At 42.1% G+C, this 20068-nt stretch overlaps 2 protein-coding genes across 8 annotated transcripts in view; one reads left to right on the forward strand and one right to left on the reverse strand.

Annotated features, from left to right (window-relative positions):
* The first annotated feature begins 8244 nt into the window (after window positions 1-8244).
* acta2 (actin alpha 2, smooth muscle) lies at window positions 8245-17374 on the forward strand. 2 transcript variants are annotated; one of them, XM_038821417.1, is made up of 9 exons: window positions 8245-8409; window positions 9975-10120; window positions 10813-10941; window positions 11107-11217; window positions 12388-12472; window positions 12558-12719; window positions 13455-13646; window positions 14247-14428; window positions 17043-17374. In XM_038821417.1, the coding sequence occupies exons 2-9, from the start codon at window positions 9992-9994 to the stop codon at window positions 17184-17186; spliced, it is 1134 nt and encodes a 377-aa protein (XP_038677345.1). In that variant the 5' UTR covers window positions 8245-8409; window positions 9975-9991; the 3' UTR covers window positions 17187-17374. The 2 variants fall into 2 exon arrangements, with proteins under 2 accessions (XP_038677345.1, XP_038677346.1); XM_038821418.1 differs by lacking the exon at window positions 8245-8409 and adding an exon at window positions 9680-9698.
* A 2025-nt stretch (window positions 17375-19399) lies between these two features.
* The window catches only part of stambpl1 (STAM binding protein-like 1), a 98661-nt gene continuing 97992 nt past the window's right edge, over window positions 19400-20068 (reverse strand). For all 6 annotated transcript variants that reach the window (XM_038821411.1, XM_038821415.1, XM_038821413.1 and 3 more), the window contains one exon: window positions 19400-19746. In XM_038821411.1, the coding sequence (XP_038677339.1) occupies window positions 19690-19746 (57 nt within the window). In that variant the 3' untranslated portion in view covers window positions 19400-19689. The remainder of the gene's footprint in view (window positions 19747-20068) is intronic.

Below are 20068 nucleotides of genomic sequence, written 5' to 3' on the forward strand. Positions count from 1 at the left end.
CTAGATTGAGTGGACGTGAAGAGGATGTTTCCATTAGTAGGAAAAAATAGATCCCGAGGGCACAGCCTCAGACTGAAGGGACGATCCTTTAAAACTGAGATGAGGAGGAATTTCTTCAACCAGAGGGTGGTGAATCTGTGGAACTCTTCGCCACAGAAGGCTGGGGGAGGGCAAATCACTGAGTGTCTTTAAGACAGAGATAGATAGGTTCTTGATTAATAAGGGAATCAGGGAATTTGGGGAGAAGGCAGGAAAATGGGGACGAGAAACATATCAGCCATGATTGAATGGCGGAGCATCTTCGATGGCCTACTGGCCTAATTTTGCTCTTATGTCTTATGGTCTTATGGAACAAAATGAAGCCAGATGCCTCATGATGCAGTTCAAAGATGCACAGGCCACTTTAATTCAAGCATCTTCCACTAATATCCAGCAGCAGCAATCTCACATAATCCTTTCACTGGGGAAATGAAGGTGAACCACGATCAATTTTAAAACCATTGGAGTAGCAAGTATACTAAACACAGACACACAGATCATTTTATAAGGCACTAAGTTGATTTCACTTTATTTCAACTTATTCCAGAGAGTTTTCCCAAGTCTGTGGAGGTGTGTTTAGAGATGGCCAGGAAGTCCTACATGTCCCAGCCTCCTCTTACTTTTCCAAGATGTGCAATTCACCTGGCAGTTACGGAAAGCCAGTTAAATTTGTTAATGCTTCAAATGTCAACCACTTTCCAGGGCAATGGAATTTTACCGGCTTTACAATTAGTTACCTGTGGTGAATGTGATTCACACCGGATTATAACCTGTATATACACGTGTCTATATTGTAAGTACAGTTGCACTATCTGACCTCCAGGGGGAGTAGCTCTGGGAATGCTTGAGAGTTGTACGGGGCTTCTCCTTTGGCTCCGCCCAGGACTCCTCCCCCGGGAGCTGCTGTATAAAGATCAGTGCCACAGGGTCATCCCGGCCAGTTCACCGAAAGTTCAACGGCTAACAGGCTGGCTCTGTTGTAAGTATATTAAAACCGCTATTCTAATCCTACAAGCACGTGTCCGTAGAATTGTTGGTTCCAACATTACCAACTGTGGTTAAATGTATTCCTGGAGGTTTCATCACATGTCTTGCCCCCATGCTCCAGCCATAAGTTGGCAGATGCTTCCATTCTTATGATGCACAACCTTCCCACTCCAATTGGAAAGTTTGACTATCAACCAAATGGATCTTGATTTTCCCCATTTTCAATAATTCTACATCAGGCAAAGATAAATGTTCAAAGAAAATTTCGAAATAACAATCTTTTTTAATGTCCCTGTGAGTTTTTTCCCCAATGTTTCACACAGCAGTGTCGTTGAGATTGGTCTTTAATTCCTGGAGACTCCAGGCCAATCCTGGAGGGTTAGCAACCCTAGCAGGGCCTCCCAGTGTCCAGAACATGCCAACTCACAGGAGGTGACTGAAGAGTGGAAAGTTGGAGTGACCTGAAAATGTCCTGCAGTGTGAATTTTAAATGGGGAAGACAACAAGCCTGAACTCATCCATAGGTAGAGGTAGAGTCATTTCAGTCATATATCATTGTGGCAAGTGTCACAGTGTTCGGGGAGGAAATGGCTGTGGTTCCTTCGGCCTTATTCCACTCTGATTTCTCACCACCATACTTTGTGCTACTCACCTCAGCAGTATTCTTGGTGCAGCCACTGTGAAGGTTGCCGATCACCCTGTGAACTGATTCACCTTTCCGTCTACTCTGTCCAAGCATCATCCCTAAATGAACAGTGATCTCAAAGGTGGTTCTTAATTAGAAGCCTTCTGGAAGATTGAACCAGAAGGAATGCCACTGATGTGTGTGGGTTGCCAAATTGGAAATGGTCCCAGTGTCTGAAAAAATAAACTTAGTTGGGAAACTTCAGCTCTTTATGTCTTATATTACAGAATAAGGTAGCAGCAAATTAAAGGATTACCATCCATTGTAATTGAGATAATGTTGATGATGGTGCATTGATTCGCTGTTCAGCGTACATGTGGATGGCCCTAACAGTTAAATGACCAAATCCTCAATGACAACCTGGCACAAGATCATTCTGACCTGAAAAATCTTTCAATCACCTGACCTTGCCTGCAGACATGGATTTTTTTTCTGCTCCCTTCATGATGAGGTATCTTTGGTTCCGAAACAGCAGATGACAAGTGCGTACACAGTCTCACCTAACCAGGCTTCTGAGTTGTTGCGTTAATATGCCAATAGTTTATCTACTTGATGGATGCCTGGGGTTTACTGTGTTTGCATTCACTTTCTTTTTGTGACTCTTGCTCAGGTTTTATTGGGCAGGGATGCAGAGAACATAAGAACATAAGAAGTAGGAGCAGGAGTAGGCCATTTGCCCCCCCCCCCAAGCTTGCCCCGCCATTCAATAAGGGCATGCCGCCCCCCCCCCCCCCCCCCCCCCCCATGAGCTTGCCCCGCCATTCAATAAGATCATGGCAGATCTTTCGTTGGACTCGGCTCCACTTACCCGTCTGCTCACTATAACCCTTAATTCATTTACTGTTCAAAAATCTATCTTTGCCTTAGAAACATTCAACAAGTTAGCCTCAACTGGGCAGGGAATTCTACAAATTCTCAATCCTTTGGGTGAAGAAGTTTCTCCTCAACTCAGTCCTAAATCTGCTCCCCCTTATTTTGAGGCTATGCCCCTATTTCTAGTTTCACTTGCCAGTGAAGACAACCTCCCTGCTTATATCTTATCTATTCCCTGCATAATGTTATATGTTTCTATAAGACCCCCCTCTCAGCCTTCTTAATTCCAATGAGTATAGTCCCAGTCTACTCAGTCCCTCCTCATAAACTAATCCTCTTAACTCCAGAATCAACCTAGTGAATATCCTCTGCACCCCCTCCAGTGCCAGTACATCTTTTCTCAAGTAAGGAGACCAAAACTGTACACAGTACTCCAGGTGTGGCCTCACCAGCACCCTATACAGCTGCAACATAACCTCCTTGTTTTTAAACTCCATCCCTCTAGCAATAAAGGGCAAAATTCCATTTGCCTTCTTAATTACCTGCTGCGTCTGCATATCAAATTTTTACGATTCATGCACAAGGACATCCGGGTCCCTCTGCACAGCAGCATGCTGTAATTTAAATAATAGTCAATTTGCTGTTATTTCTACCAAAATGGATGACCTCACATTTACCAACATTGTACTCCATCTGCCCATTCACTTAAACTATCAATATCCCTCTGCACATTTTCAGTGTCCTCTGCACACTTTGCTCTACTGCTCATATTAGTGTCATCTGTGAACTTTGGCACATTACACTTGGTTCCCAACTCCAAATCATCTATGTAAATTGTAAAAAATTATGGTCCCAACACTGACCCCGGAGGCACACCACTAGCCACTGACCGCCAACCAGAAAAACACCTATTTATCCCCACTCTTTGCTTTCTGTTTGTTAACCAATTTTCTAACCATGCGAATACATTACCTGTAACGCCATGCACCTTTATCATATGCAGCAGCCTTTTGTGTGACACCTTGTCGAATGCCTTCTGTAAATCCAGATACACCACATCCACCAGTTCCCCTTTGTCCACCATGCACATAATGTCCTCAAACAATTCCAGTTAATTAGTTAAACATGACCTGCCTTTCATGAACCCATGCTTCGCCTACCTAATGGGATTGTTTCTATCCAGATGTCTCGCTATTTCTTCCTTGATGATAGATTCAAGCATATTCCCTACTACAGAAGTTAAGCTAACTGGCCTATAGTTACCCACTTTTAATCGACCTCCCTTTTTAAACAGTGGCATCATATTTACTGTTTTCCAAACTGCCAGAACCACTCCAGAGTCCAGCGAGTTTTGATAAATTACCACGAGCACATTTGCTATTTCCCCGCCATCTCTTTTAGTACCCTGGGATGCATTCCATCAGGGTCAGGAGCTTGTCTACCTTTAACCCCATTAGCTTGCCCAACACTACCTCCTTAGTGATATGATTTTTTTGAGGTGCTCACCTGCCATAGTCTCGTTGCCATCAATTATTGGCATGTTTTTTGTGTCTTCCACTGTGAAGACCAATCCAAAATACCTGTTCAATGCCTCGGCCATTTCCTCATTTCCCATTATTAAATCTTCCTTCTCATCCTCTCAAGGACCAATATTTACCTTAGCCACTCTTTTTTATTTTATATATTTGTAGAAACTTTTGCTATCTGTTTTTATATTCTGAGCTAGTTTATTCTCATAATCTATCTTACTTTTCTTTACAGCGTTTTTCGTGGCTTTCTGTTGACCTTTAAAGATTTCCCAATCCTTTAGTTTCCCAATAACCTTTGCCACTTTGTATGCATTTTCTTTCAATTTGATACCCTCCTTTATTTCCTTAGATATCCACGGCTGATTATCCCTTTTCCTACAGTCCTTCCTTTTCACTGGTATATACGTTTGCTGAGCATTGTGAAAAATCGCTTTGAAAGTCCTCCGCTGTCCCACCATAAGGTCTTTGCTCCCAGTCTACCCTAGCCAACTCCTCCCTCACCCCATTGTAGTCTCCTTTGTTTAAGCACAAGACACTGGTATTGGATTTTACCTTCTCATCCTCCATCTGTATTTTAAATTCAACCATATTGTGATTGCTCCTTCCGAGAGGATTCCTAACTTTGGGATCATTAATTGCTCCTGTCTCATTGCCCAGGGACAGATCTCGGATAGCTTGTTCCCTCGTAGGTTACATTACATGATGTTCGAAGAAACTATCGTGGATACATTCTATGAACTCCTCCTCAAGGCTGCCTTGACTTGGATTGGATTGGATTTGTTTATCGTCACGTGTACTGAGGTACAGTGAAAAGTAATTTTCTGTGAGAAGCTCAACAGATCATTAAGTACATGAAAAGAAAAGAAAATACATAATAGGGCAACACAAGGTGTACAATGTAACTACATTAAACACCGGCATCGGGTGAAGCATACAGGAGTGTAGTATTAATCAGGTCAGTCCATAAGAGGGTTGTTTAGGAGTCTAGTAACAGCGAGGAAGAAGCTGATTTTGAGTCTGTTTGTGCGTGTTCTCAGACGTTTGTATCTCCTGCCCGATGGAAGAAGTTGGAAGAGTGAGTAAGCCGGGTGGGAGGGATCCTTGATTATGCTGGGAGGGATCTTTGATTATGCTGCCCGCTGTCCCCAGGCAGCGGGAGGTGTAGATGGAGTCAATGGATGGGAGGCAGGTTTGTGTGATGGACTGGGCTGTGATGACGGACCTGGTTTGACCAATCGAGCATCCTTGCTCTCCCAAGAGGGGCCCTCAAATCTGTTTTCCCTTTGAACTAAAGCATAAAATAATCTTGACGTGTGCCTGGGAAATAATCATGAACTAATTTGGATATTAATGGAATGGCAGCTTCGACAAACGTCGAGAACCCATGACTTCCACTATCTAGAAGACCAAGGGAAGCCGACGTATGAGAGCACCGCCTTCTGCAAATTCCCCTGCAAGTCACACGCCATTCTGAGTTGGAAATGTATCACTGTTCCTTCATTGTTGTTGGGTCAAAATCGCAGAGCTCCCTACCAACATCAGGGGAGTACCTTTACCATACAGCCTGCAATAATTCAAGAAAACATAATAGTCCACCATTGTCTTCACAAGGATAAGCAATAAATGTCACCCATGCAAGTGATTCTCACATTCCATCCCATATGTATTATATGTGTGTGCCCTTACAAACAGGATTGGCCAATCAGAGCCACAATGTTATCTGTAGGAAATACTATCATACAAAAGGATTTCAACTATTTATTATTAAATCCTGCCATTAGTTGCCATTACTTTGGAAAGTATAACAACTGGGAATGAAGGCAACTCGGAGGACCACAGTTCATAGTTTCAGACAGGAGAAGATCTTTTGTCCATCAAGTCCATTTATTTAAAGTATGCCTCAATTCTCCTGCCATGTATTGTGGTTTTAGAAGTGTGCAGCATCATAACTGAACCCACGTACTGGAGAAAAAATTAGATAATGCAAACATATATGATCCTTATGAGGTGGAAATGGTTGAAAAAGATCACTGAAACTTAATTCAAAGAGTACAGTGACAGTTTTGTGTCAATGAATAGGATTTAGGGACAAGGGCGTACTTTAGGCAAATTGGCTGGATCTCCTCCTGGCTGAAGTTGTCAACTGAATTATTATGTAGTTACCTTCATTCCCAATTATCACATTTTCCAAAGAGAAAACAACAGCAGAATTTAATAAGTAAATAACTAAAATCCTTTTGCATTGCAGGATTTCTGAGATAACAGAGTTTAGTTATACTGGGGGCAGGCAGGTCATGAGTACAGTTCACACTGAAAAACATGCACATCTGCTGAGACATCCGGAAATATATTCCACAAAGTGTCTGATGCAAGGCGATGGAAGGGGCTTTGGATAATTTGTTTTGGTCAGATCAAGAACAGCTTGGAACTGACAACTGAGCGATTCCCATTTACACAAAAGAGGTATATAACTGTGTGCCTATACTTATAAGACCATAAGATCTAGGAGCAGAATTAGGCCAATTGGGCCCATCGAGGATGTTCCACCATTCAATCATGGCTGATATGTTTCTCATCCCCATTCTCCTGCCTTCTCCCCATAACCGCTGATTAATCAAGAACCTATCTATCTCTGTCTTAAAGACACTCAGTGATTTCACCTACACAGCCTTCTGCGGCAGAGTTCCACAGATTCGCCATGCTCTGGCTAAAGAAATTCCTCCTCATCTCTGTTTTAAAGGATCATCTATTTAGTCTGAGATCAATCAAAGATTACAATGAAAATCTGTGATTATTTACAATCTTTTCAGTGCCAATCTGTCTTGGGGGAGTGGGGCTAATATTAATGATTGAACCATTCACAAAAGATCACTTCCTGCTTGCTAAAAGTCAAGCAAGAAATTATAACAAATGAATTCATACATTAAGTCTCAGGAATTGAGCCTTATTTTTGAACTGCCTAATCCATGTGGTGCCAGTCCTCACACAGTGCTGTTAGTTGGGGCGTTTCAGGACATTGACCAGCAACAAAGATGTAATGCAGTGTGACTTGAAAGGGGACTTGGAGGTGACATGTTTCCACACACCTGCTTCTCTGGTCCTGACAGGTAATGGACATCATGGATTCGGGTGGCTTTGTCGCTGGAGTTTTGGCAACTCATAGTAGTGTGTCCTGTGGAGAATGCACATTGCACCAGTGGTTGAGGGAGTGGATGGTTAAGGTGATAGGCGATGTTCCCATCCAGGTATATGGAGAATATTCCATCACGTCCCTGAATTGTAGGTGGTGGAGAGTTTTGTAGGGTCAGGAGTTGAGCGACTCGTGACCTGCATCATTAGCTATAGCATTGGTGTGGCTGGTCCAGTTAATTACATTCCTATCCAATGGTCACCCTTCTAAAATGCTGATAGTGGGAAGTTGAGCAAAAGATTGTCACTGAAGATGGCCACGTTCCTGACACGTCATTTGAAATATTTCCTGATTGATTAAGTTTCCTACTCATTGATGAAGTTTCCTACTTACTGATGAAATAGATATAAATGCACCATGAGTGTGCAAAGAGGTCAAGGTCATTGTTGCTAACTGCACTTTAAAAGCAAAATATCCACAAGATAGTACATGGATACCAAATAATCAGTTTTCAGGCAAAATACATGCCAGCGAAATGTTTCCACTTCCCTGTATAAGGGATACCACTTTAAATTCCCCAAATTGAGTTATTTCAGTGAGGGGGATGTGGCTACTGCTCTGTTTTACCATCTATGGATATTCTTCAACTCCCCGTGGGTCCTGTTGCACCGATCCCTCTCTATCCCAGTGAAACTTTACACAGCCGCCGGATGGGGAACAGGAATCAAACTTGAGGTGCAGAGATGAATAAACTCTGCCTCTGAATTCATTTAATGTCAGAGGAGTTTGGCCCCGGTGTGCGCTGAGGTTCCCGGTGCCCTGTTGGCCACTGGAGGTTATCTATGAAGCGTTGTGGAAGGGGAATGATCTAACAGCCGCCTGTCAGTGTACATTTGCAGCTGCTCCCGAGTTGAGGATCTGTTTATACTACCCTGAGACGCTGATATTCCCCCTCCTTCCCTAGGAGAACTGCGCAGTTGGAATGTAGCAATATACAACCGAGCGTCCTCGGCCACCCAGAGCAGGGCTTTTGTGTGAGCGCCGTATATGGCTGTAGAATAGGAATCTGTGTAGCCTTGCTCGGGGGAGGGGGTTGTCTGGTCCTTTTTTGGGGCTGCTGTGGGTGGAGGCAAAGGGTGACGAGACCCAAGGGCTATAAAACTTAACAAAGCGGTCAGGGAGAGTGCACCATCCCAGAGTAAAGGAACCCCGGCAAAGCAGAGAGGGTGAGTCAGTTCCCAGGCAAGGGTTAATCAGCAGCCCTGTCTGCAGCCTTCTTCAATATTTAGAATTGTTCTCAGCATTGGATTATCCGCGTGGCAAAACCGTCCTATTATTGTCAATTGAAAGCTGGCATGTGTGGATTTTCGTAAAGAAAAAGCTCACAGTGGTCTTAATGCAATCCTGTTGCAGAGATGATTGTGGCTGGTATTTAAAAAAAAATATATCAGAAGGGTTTAAAGTAAAATCTTTCCTGTGCAGTAATATCTGGGATGTGAAAAGTGAGACTGGTGGAGTGGATTTGATTTTGTAAATTGCTAATAAGGCACAAATATTGAAAACCACCTGTTCTAGTAAAGGTTTGGAGTAGATGTGAAGATGGCACAGCGGTGTTTCCATCTGTTTTGCCTTCTTGCCGAAGTAATTTAGCTGAGGTTGGATAAATACTTGAAGAAGGAGCCGTGCTCCGAAAGCTCGTGTTTGAAACAAACCTGTTGGACTTTAACCTGGTGTTGTAAGACTTCTTACTGTGCTCACCCCAGTCCAACGCCGGCATCTCCACATCATGGATAAATACTTAGACAGAGAGGTGAAGTGTCGCCTTTTTCAGTTGGGGTGCCTTCCTAGATGTGCCGATTGTAGACTCCGTTCTGAACTGTTTGAGGAAACGAGCAATTCAATGTGTGTGTGTGTGTGGGGGGGGGGGGGGGGGGGGGGGGGGGGTGGGTGTTGCTCAGTTGAAGATCCATCCCTGCGCATATAGCATCAAACAAGAGCTGTTTCTTGGGACTTCAACAATCTCCATCTCTTCCTTTCAGGACTCTAATCGCCTTTTTAGTGTTGTTTCTAGTGTTGATCTGCCAATCGAGAGAATAGATGACGATGGGTGACAGTGTGTCTGCTAAAGGATCACTAGCTCACTACACAACAGATTTTGGCATCCGCTGTAATATTGGGGTCGCGGTACTGTGGATTTTTTTTGCCTTTATTACTAAATATGGTCCTTTTCCCAATCCCTTGCCAGCGCCTCTCTGGCCGCTCCCGGTATTGCAAGCCCGAGCTTCATGCAGAATGGGCAGGGAGCAGAGAGAGGGGGGGAATGCTGGAGAGAATTTTTATGGTGCAGCGGAGCGATTTCCTAATTAGGAAAAACTGCATTAAAAAAGAAAGCTCCTCAGTTTCTTTGGACTTCCTGGCCGAGCGCGGAGTAGCTCCATTGGCTACTTTTGAGAAAGTTCTCTAAACAAGGACCTGTCTGAGAAACTGGGCTGGGCACAGCCAGTACATGGGACAGGTACTTGATTAAAGTTGTATTTTGTGGGGAATGTTCTGAGTTACAGAGATATTCCTGGCAGCTTCACATTCATTGTAAGAATGCGTTATTTAATTGCAATGTTTTGTACAGATCTCACAAGTATATTGTTCAAGTTGCCCCTGTCCTGGTGCAGCCCAGGACTGTGACACTTGTATATTTAATTACATTGTTAGGATGTGTCAATCTCTCTCTATATGCACATATATACATCCCCCCTGCTTGCATTTTCTGACCTAGAATCCTTTATTCCACCAGACGCAGACAGACTGACCATGTGTGACGAGGAGGAGAGTACAGCACTGGTTTGTGATAATGGCTCCGGACTGTGCAAGGCTGGCTTCGCCGGGGATGACGCTCCCCGTGCGGTCTTCCCCTCCATCGTGGGCCGCCCCCGCCATCAGGTCAGCAGCCGGCAACACCCCAGGGTCCGAGAGCAAAACACACACACAAACATTTAAAAAAAGGGTCCCACAGCCCCGCTGTCGCCGTCTGCAAGAGCAGACTGAAATGCTGCCTGGACAGCAGCTCCATTGGTGATGCCATCATTGCGGGATGTGCACCAGGTTTCTGATCGCGTTGAGATTGAGATTTCAATCTGTGTTCTGCAGTCCTGACTGCAGAAATACACAACTGGGGGAGATTTGCACTAGTTTTCAATGCACAAAAGTTATTGGGATCTGGGATGCACTGCCTCGCTAGGATGGAGGAAAGCAGATCCACCTTTAACTTGAAATATAATTGAAAAGTAGAAGTTTATAAGACTCTTGGAGCTGGGGAGTGACACTAAATTGGCAGCTCTTTCATGGAGTCAGCATCGGCAATGACGGGCCAAGTGGCCTTCTATGCTGTCTAATTCTCTGAAAATCACCAGCTTGATGAATAAATTATCCCATGCACGGTCAAGATTCATTATGAATTACATGTCTGGTGGTAGCTGTAAAACATAAACCACAGATCAAGTTTGCATCAACATTTTTGTCAATTATTCCTTGTTACATGTTGTATTCTGGCTCCCTTGATTATAAATTCTCAAGCATTATTTCAGTGTGCTCACCATATATGTGAAGTCTTCCTGTTCTGTTTAATTCTACAGGGCGTTATGGTTGGGATGGGCCAGAAAGACAGCTATGTAGGTGACGAGGCTCAGAGTAAGAGGGGTATCCTGACCCTGAAATACCCAATCGAGCATGGCATCATTACAAACTGGGACGATATGGAGAAGGCAAGGCATTCACATTCTTCCTTGATCCACTTATATCAGCCCAACTAGAAATGGCTGTAAAAAACTTCATGTTCAGATAAGATTATCGATGTATATATTTTAAAGTATCGATTAAGATGAACCAGGCGAGCTGTGTTTTTAAAATGCCACACATTATTTCTACAGATCTGGCACCACACCTTTTATAATGAGCTACGTGTAGCGCCTGAAGAACATCCAACTCTGCTCACAGAGGCTCCCCTAAACCCCAAGGCCAACCGTGAAAAGATGACCCAGGTATGGCACTACCCAGTTGTTACTTCCTAATGACTAATCCCCCCACTTTGACTATCTCCATTGCGCTTTGATGATTTGGAAAACTCACCCAATAGACTTAAATAAACATTGGGTGGATGATGCAACTTAAGTTGGAAATCCAGGTCTACCAATTCCCATCCCAATGAAAGCTTTGGGCATTGGTTTCTTGTTATAACACCCCGGGCTAGTGCGCGGTCAATTCCAGCCCCACCAGATCCAGAGTCACAACATAAGTGATTTACCAATAATTCTTAGAAAAATAGCCAAAGTCTTAGGCCCTTAACACACAAGGCAGGCAAACACAGAGAAGAAATGGGTTAAAAAATAAATAAAAGGGAAAAAGAGTCTTTGTTTCCAGCACCTTAATCCTCTTCAAACTCTAATTTCAGTCGGGGGATTTACTGTAGATTCATTCAGGCCTCTGTAGTTTCAGAAATGCAACACTCACAGTCTTTCTGGAGAGGGTCGTGGTCTTTGCAGCTTGTAATGGTTTTCCTTCAGATTCATTCATTCAGGTTCTCTGTAGTTCCAGGAATACAGCACTCATATTCTTTCTGAAGAAAACATGAAGAGAGGGGCAGAACCTTGGCCCTGTGCTTCCAGGAATCAAACTGAGCTCCTCGGGTCTCTGAAAATCATTCCCCTCAGGCAAGATCCAATCACCACCTTTTACTGAGCAGAACACAGCCTTTTGGCCAATTCATTGGCCACCAGCCAATCAATCAAACTGAGTCACACCCCATCTCTCTCTCTCTGGTGCCAAAAAGTCAGAAGCCCCTGTTCAAACTAGCAGGGACTAGCAGAGTGTTCTCTCCTGTAACTTCTGAATTCCCAATTCTCTCTGTTGCTTGACTTAATGATAGCACAGGACTAAATCGCTGGCTTTGAAAGCAGACCAAGGCAGGCCAGCAGTACAGTTCAATTCCTGTACCAGCCTCCCCAAACAGGCGTCGGAATATGGCGACTAGGGCTTTTCACAGTAACTTCATTTGAAGCCTACTTGTGACAATAAGTCATTTCATTTTCATGTCCATCACCCATGAATCAAAAATGATGGCGGCAAAATAATAGGAGAAATAAATGGATGTACACACATTTACCCATATAACAGCACCATCTAACCATGTTCTTAACTGTGGTCATTTCCAGATCATGTTTGAGACCTTCAATGTGCCAGCCATGTATGTTGCTATCCAGGCTGTGCTGTCCCTTTATGCGTCTGGCCGTACAACAGGTAAGTGAGAGCAGTGGCCTCCATGTGTTGGGAGATGGGTTGGACCGCTGGCTGTTTCTGATCAGATGGCTGTGATTGTGTGCAGGTATTGTGCTGGACTCTGGCGATGGTGTCACCCACAATGTGCCAATCTACGAGGGTTATGCCCTACCCCATGCCATCATGCGTCTGGATCTGGCTGGCCGTGATCTCACCGACTACCTCATGAAAATCCTAACTGAACGCGGCTATTCATTTGTCACCACAGGTAAGGTTTCTCTTGTAGCATAACGTTCGTAGTGACACCGCATGGCTACTATTATGAAGGCAACTTACTTCATGTTAAACCTTTATATTAAAGCTTACAGGATTGCCTGTGACTGCAGAGCAGAAAATGCGCAGGTGTTTAAATGCAGAGAGGCCATCAGTAATTGTTTTTACAACAAAATGAATCAAGACTATTTCAAGTCCCACCTTAGAATAACTTTAGAAGTGTCCATTCCTACAGCGACTGCAAGACAAACATCCCCTTGTTGTCCATTTGATGGCTCCCAAAGCCAATTCTTTGGGCAGGCTCATGGCTGTTCTGCCAACAGATGGACGCAAAAAGCATTTCACAAAAGAAGCAAGTGCTAACCCTTCCTTGAGGAACACAAAGAAATGCAGCATTCTACTCACTAAGGAAGATCGTGATGGATGTTATCCACTAGCAGCAAGTGCAGATTTAGCTGATCCAAATGATTAAGTAATTAGGGGAACTCTAGGTGCATTGTCCCCAATTTCAGTCAGTGGCCAATACTGACAAAAAAAAAGTTGTGTGTGACTACATTTGTGTATTTCCAACATGATGTCCCAGTGATCTTTTAGATTTAGTGGGAGGTGGAGAAATTCCTCTTGCTAACATAAATACATGACTGTGCAGTTGTACATTCAGTGTGGCCACACGATCAAATCACGGGGTGCTAAAGACAAATCTGATGTCCTGTTTTTCTTTGATTCACAGCTGAACGTGAGATTGTTCGTGATATTAAGGAGAAGTTGTGCTATGTGGCCCTTGACTTTGAGAACGAGATGGCCACTGCTGCCTCCTCTTCCTCCTTGGAGAAGAGCTATGAACTGCCTGATGGCCAGGTCATCACCATAGGCAACGAGCGTTTCCGTTGCCCAGAAACTCTCTTCCAGCCATCTTTCATTGGTGGGTTGATTTTATAGAAAACGTTCTTTGCAAATTCCACTGCTTTAAAGAGTCCAAAAATAAAGTGTTGTTTTGCTGTGCTGTAACTCAGACCACAAATGTGTGGGATAATATCATTGCAATTATTCGGTTAATTAAGTAGAAAAATGAGCTCCAATTGGGACTAGAATTCACTTTTATTGCTAATTCTACATTGACACCTGCTGACTCAGACACCATTACTGAAGAGGCAAGCCACTCATAGCCAGAGCCATCATATTGTCTTCTGAATCGGTTTACTGTATAATCAAGTTAATATTTCCATGGGTAAATGGAGTTGAGTTACAGATTATCCAGGAACTAATTTACTGAATGACCTAGCCATGCATCTAACAGGTACACAGAAATAACTATTTGTGTAGCAAGATAACCAAAGCAATTTTACCTAACCAGTATCTGCATAATCCACTGGTGACCTTGGATTGCACCAAACCTCAACAAACAACAAGCTTGCAAGCTTACATTTTTCTGTCAACAGTCTGCACACTGAGCTACCCTTTACAAAGGGTATTTGGAATTCAAAACTTCTTTTAATCTTACGGATTTACATTTAATCAACAGGGATGGAGTCTGCAGGCATCCACGAGACCACATACAACAGCATTATGAAGTGCGACATCGACATCAGGAAGGATTTATATGCCAACAACGTACTGTCTGGAGGTACCACCATGTATCCTGGTATCGCTGACCGTATGCAGAAGGAAATCACTGCATTGGCCCCCAGCACAATGAAAATCAAGGTTGGTTAAGTAAATTAAATAACACATTGTTATTTTGTGTCTGATCATTGTTAACCTGGCTTGGTAAGGTCAAACAGAATTTTTCCCAGGAAAATGCTAAGCTGAGGTGCCAGTGGAACCTCATCAGTAAAATAACCCTTGCATGTGTGGTCACTGACCATTAACTCAATATGGGGCAAAGCGATGAGAAAGCTATGTTTCCATGAGTGAAATGTCTAAACCAGGTCAAAGCAGCAATCCTTTTCATATTAGTGTGAAGACCACATAGTCAAATGAGTGTTGCCAGGAACGTCAGATGATACTCACTTTACAGAGAGAAACTCACTTTACAGAGAGAATATATATATTTATACATCTATATGGAATCAAAGCTGCCCAATGTCCACTCCATTGGTAAATCCTCTTACAAAGTGTCTATTTAAAACTGAAAAAGGAGCAAACAGTAAATGATTTAATGCCAATCTCAACTGATCTTGAATATTTGACTATTTCACTTACATAAATTTACTACTTCAGTTTCACAGCTATCTTATCTTATTTTTAATAAGCGTGCGCAGCATAGTTTAATCTCTTGTTCTAGACAAGGTCATGTTAAGAAGTTTCTTGGCACAATTCATTAAAGATCTCCGTTAAATGTTTTTACTGATAAGGTGTGTTTCCCATTAAATAGATATTTTATTGAAGTTCAGAAGTGTAGATTCCACATGGATTCAGTTTTAAAAGCAAATCTACAAATTTATTTTTATTTGCCACAAATTTCTGAAAAACGCAAGTTATTTTTAAACTACACTATTAACTTTAATCGTACACGTAACAAAAAAACTCGTCAATATCTTTGTACCTGGAGATATCAGAAATGAACAGTGGCCTGGAGAGCTAAGAAATTAGCGCAACCTAGCTATTCAGCCAAGTTCTGATGTTTTTAAAAATAAATTTAGATTACCCAATTAATTTTTTCCAATTCAGGGGCAATTTAGCCAATCCACCTAGCCTGCACATCTTTGGGTTGTGGGGGCGAAACCCACACAAACACGGGGAGAATGTGGAAACTCCACACGGAGAATGACCTAGGGCCAGGATCGAACCTGGGACCTCGGTGCCGTGAGGCAACAGTGATAACCACTGCACCACCATGCTGCCCCAAAGTTCTGATGTTTACCCCTAGCAGTGCTTTGCCCCTAGGTGGCGAGAGAGAGAATCATATATGCGTATATCTCCTAGGACTAGCTGGAAAAGTAGCATAGGAGCAACCTAGCTGCCTGACCACTCAGCCAGGGAATAATGTTGACAGATCATAGAGTGGAGGTGACCAAAAAAGGCAAAAAATATACATTATAAAAAGGGGCACAGAAAAATATTTTAGCATCGACTGTCGGATGCATTCAAATGATCAGTTTAGCGGTGACAAAGTTTTTATAAAAAACTTATAGCCTTTGCAGTTGCTAGTTATAATCACTTTTTAACAAAACTTCAAGCCAACAGATGACAACTTCTCTAATACTTCAGCCTGTAGTAAACCTTGTAATGATGGCACAAGTTCAAAGCGCATTCCGGTATTCAGCTACACTTTAATCAGCTGTATAGATTGGCTATATGAAGGGTTGTTTTTTTTTTAAAAGAGGAATTGGAGATTTTACCTCCAAATCAAGATGGTTGACTATGAAGATAGCTTTTAAAATGTGCAGTAGGGAGCATTGGAATGTTTCATTCTGCCTTGGCAAGGATCTAATGTGTATTTCTAATGAGGGCAACTGCAATACCAACATTCCTTACAATATTACAGTGCCAACCCATCCACAGTGTATGTGAAAAAAAAATCCACATTTATAAAGCACATTTCACATCCTCAGACTGGCGCGATGCACTTCACAGCTGATTGATTACTTTGGTATACCTTTGTTTCATAGACAAATAGAACAGCTACTTAGGGCACAGCCAGGGCCCACAAACAGCTTGCAAGATAAATACCAGTTAATCTTTTTGGGTGGGTTTGTTTGGGCGGTGGGTGGGGCGGGGGGGGAGGAAGGAAGGTTGGTGACTGGCTATGATACAAAGCACATTTTACTTTTCTTTGAATCGTGTTAGGGGGCATTTTACATCTGCCGTGTGTCGGATCACTTGAACATCTCAGCCAAAGGATAGCACCTTTGGAAATGCAGTAGTCCTTCAGTACTGTTAGGTCAGCCAGAAGTAAATGTCTTAAGTCTTGAAGCAGGAATTAAACCTGCAGCGTTTTAACTTAAAAAGGCAGATTGTTACCAAAGAGCAGAACTGACAGTAAGCAGCACCAACAAATGGGTTTGTATTTGTAATTCCCACGCTGTCCACAGGGGGAAGTTCCAAAGGGTGAGGCACTTCCTCATGGATAGGAAGGGAAAAACAGCAATAGGCATCTGGGATCTCTATCATGCACTTACAGTCAGCTGAAGCTGGCCCCTCTCCATATTTTGGAAAGATTTGTGGGAAGAGAAATATTGTACAATAGGAATGCCAGTAGAAACCACTCTCTCAGAGACAAAGTAGTGAACATTGTTTATTGGTTGATTAAGCTGTGCTTGAAAAGTGGTTATGTACAAATCCCGATACCATTCTGTTATGTGCCTTTTTATAACAGATCATTGCTCCACCTGAGCGTAAATACTCCGTCTGGATTGGTGGCTCCATCCTGGCCTCTCTCTCCACCTTCCAGCAGATGTGGATTAGCAAGCCTGAATACGACGAGGCTGGTCCATCTATTGTACACCGCAAATGCTTTTAAACCATCGTCCCTCCTTCTGTCTTTTCTGTATCTTTTTGCAACAAGAAAACTGTGAATGTGCAATTAGAGAAACATACTTTCTACTGTTTTCATTCCATCCCTCTGTCACTAGACATTAGCTGTAGCTTCAACTGAATGAATGGGAATTTTTAAAATAAAGTTAGAATGTGCTGCCAGTATATTTACAATTGTCTTGTGTTTCCTGTCATTGCCAATACTTATTTATTCAGTAGCATGATGGCTAATAAGTCTGACATAACTAAAAACAAACATGCCAGAGAAAATTTAAGCTGTATTGGTTTAATCTTTCAATTAAAAGATCGGTTTGAAACTCTTGGCTTCATATTAAAGAACCTCCCATCGCTAGATTCATGTAAGATAGATCATCACTTTCCTAAAACGATTACATCTCCTTTTCACTAACACGTGTCAGTCACTTTGACTTTAAAAAATCATGGTTTAATAAATTGTTGCAGGGGATGCTTGATCCAAGTTGCCTGTTGGGATGCTGAATCCAGGTGTGTTCTGTGCTGGTAATAAAAATGTAGAGTCTAAGTTTTTTTAAAAACAACTCAATGGGAATGTCCAGATGGAAAGCTAACCTTTTTAGTTACTTAATTATGTTGACATTGAACAACTCAATGGGAATGTCCAGATGGAAAGCTAACCTTTTTAGTTACTTAATTATGATGACATTGAAATCAGATTTGTTATAAGTATTATATGCGATTAGCAATACTGTATCATGAAAATCAAAGAAAAGGGATTATACAATATGATAAGGTTGCAAATCTGTTCCCTTAAACTCTTTAGACTATTCTCATTGCACGGGAACAATGCCGGTGTGAGTAACGCCCAGTAAAATCTCCATGTTTGATCCATAATTACTCAGTATAAAAAATTGTACATTTAAAATGTTCTATATTGAATTCAATAATAATCTTCTCCATTACTATTCAAGTATCATTCCCATTGGTGTCTACTGTTCCTTCAAACTAGTTACTTTTCCTTAAACTATTCAAGAAAGTTCATTCTGAACCTGAATAAATCATCTGCAAGTAAAATAAAAACACTTTGTGGTGTTTTTAAAGTTTTTTTACACTGTAAAACCTGTTAGCAATTGCTCTAATTATCTAAGTAATTGACACTAATTTGATGTACTATCTACAACATACTAAAGTAGCTACTTCCACTAAGACCTAACTAAATCTCTACAATCAGTATCTGTGTTCACAAGTGGTTGTTACATGAATTAATATGTAAAAGCACAATATTGGCCATTGGTAGGTTTTTTAAAATCCCATTCTCTCAGTTCATAGGTAATTGATTACAACAAGAATGTAATAAATTCAGACGGGAGCGTAGGAACAATGTGTAAAAGGAATAGCTGGCGGAACAGTGTTGACCACGCGTTGGCCACATGTGACAATTTTTGTTTTCCAATTAAGGGGAAAATTTACGTGCCAATCCATCTACCCTGCACATCTTGTGTTGTCTGGGTGAGACCCACGCAGACAGGGCGAGAATGTGCAAAGTCCACATGGGCAGTGACTCAGGGCAGGGATCGAACCCAGATCCTCGGCTGCCTCGGAGGAGACAGTGCCAACCAGTGAACCATCGTGCCGCCCTGGCCACATGTAACTAATTATGAATCCCGATGTGCCCAATTACATTCCTCATTAGTAAAGAAGAAATTAGTAATGGACACGGTCATTGAGCATGTGATCTCGACTAATCTGTCTGGCAAATGCACTTGAAATTCAAACGTTTTGGCTGGTTTGTTGGTAAATGGGAAGACGGAAAGCAGAGTGTGCAAGTGCTTTTAGGTACTGAATGATGGTGGATGGGCATTAATTAAGCATACACATGCAGGGTACATTTACTTGAATTGTGTGTGCATGTATGCAAGCTACTCACTGCCAAGATTAGTGGATCTGGCTCGAACAGTATCACCGCATCCACATCTGTGATGAGTCAGCAGTTTCTCTTGGCGACACTGGCCTGGATAGATGCCCCATTCTTCAAAAAGGAAATTGATGGTTTTGGTGTAATACCCAGGTAACATGGGATTAAACAGATGGTTTAAATCGGATGGTACTTGGATAATATTACAGGGAACACCCTGTTCAATGATGAGCCCAAATGTCATTTTTAACAGTATTATTCTTTGTTCGGTTGCATTTCTAAATCCAAAACTAAAAGAGGAAAGCACATACCAAAGAAATGAAGAGCTTTTATTGTCTTCTGAGTGAAGTTCAGGTTCAATTTTATAAACATTTTCTTTTGGATAACTAGCATTTGTAATTTCACATTATACATGTGAAATACTTGGTGCATTTCAAAAAGAAATATTAACCACCGGTATACTTTATTTAACCTGAATGTACAAAAAAGTTTGTTAAATAATCCAGTTGGCTGTAACTGGTCATAAAAACTTGAAAGCAACATATTGTTTATTCTTACAATAGAAATAATTTATAAAGATTCCAGGAGGCTCATGTTGTCACCTCATGTCCATGATGACTATATTCGTATCTTTCACAACGATGTGTTTGCAAGTCTGAAAGAGAATCGGTCATGAGTTTGACATGTATGTTTCTGTTCATACAGTACGGTAATAAACAAAGCAGTATTAAACAAGCAAAAAATCCACCGCAGCAATACTCCCACTGAACATGATGTATTTCTTCAACTTTTCAGTCTTTTATTTGCATAATGAATTTTATTACTCATTATGTGGGTGCTTCACGATTTACATAAGAACATAAGAACTAGGAGCAGGAGGAGAACATCTGGTCCTTCGAGCCTGCTCCGCCATTCAAAGAGATCATGGCTGATCTTTTGTGGACTCAGCTCCACTTTCCCACCCTTTATTTCTTTAT

The sequence above is a fragment of the Scyliorhinus canicula genome, chromosome 16 (assembly GCF_902713615.1).
Source record: "Scyliorhinus canicula chromosome 16, sScyCan1.1, whole genome shotgun sequence".
Lineage (NCBI taxonomy): Eukaryota > Metazoa > Chordata > Chondrichthyes > Carcharhiniformes > Scyliorhinidae > Scyliorhinus > Scyliorhinus canicula.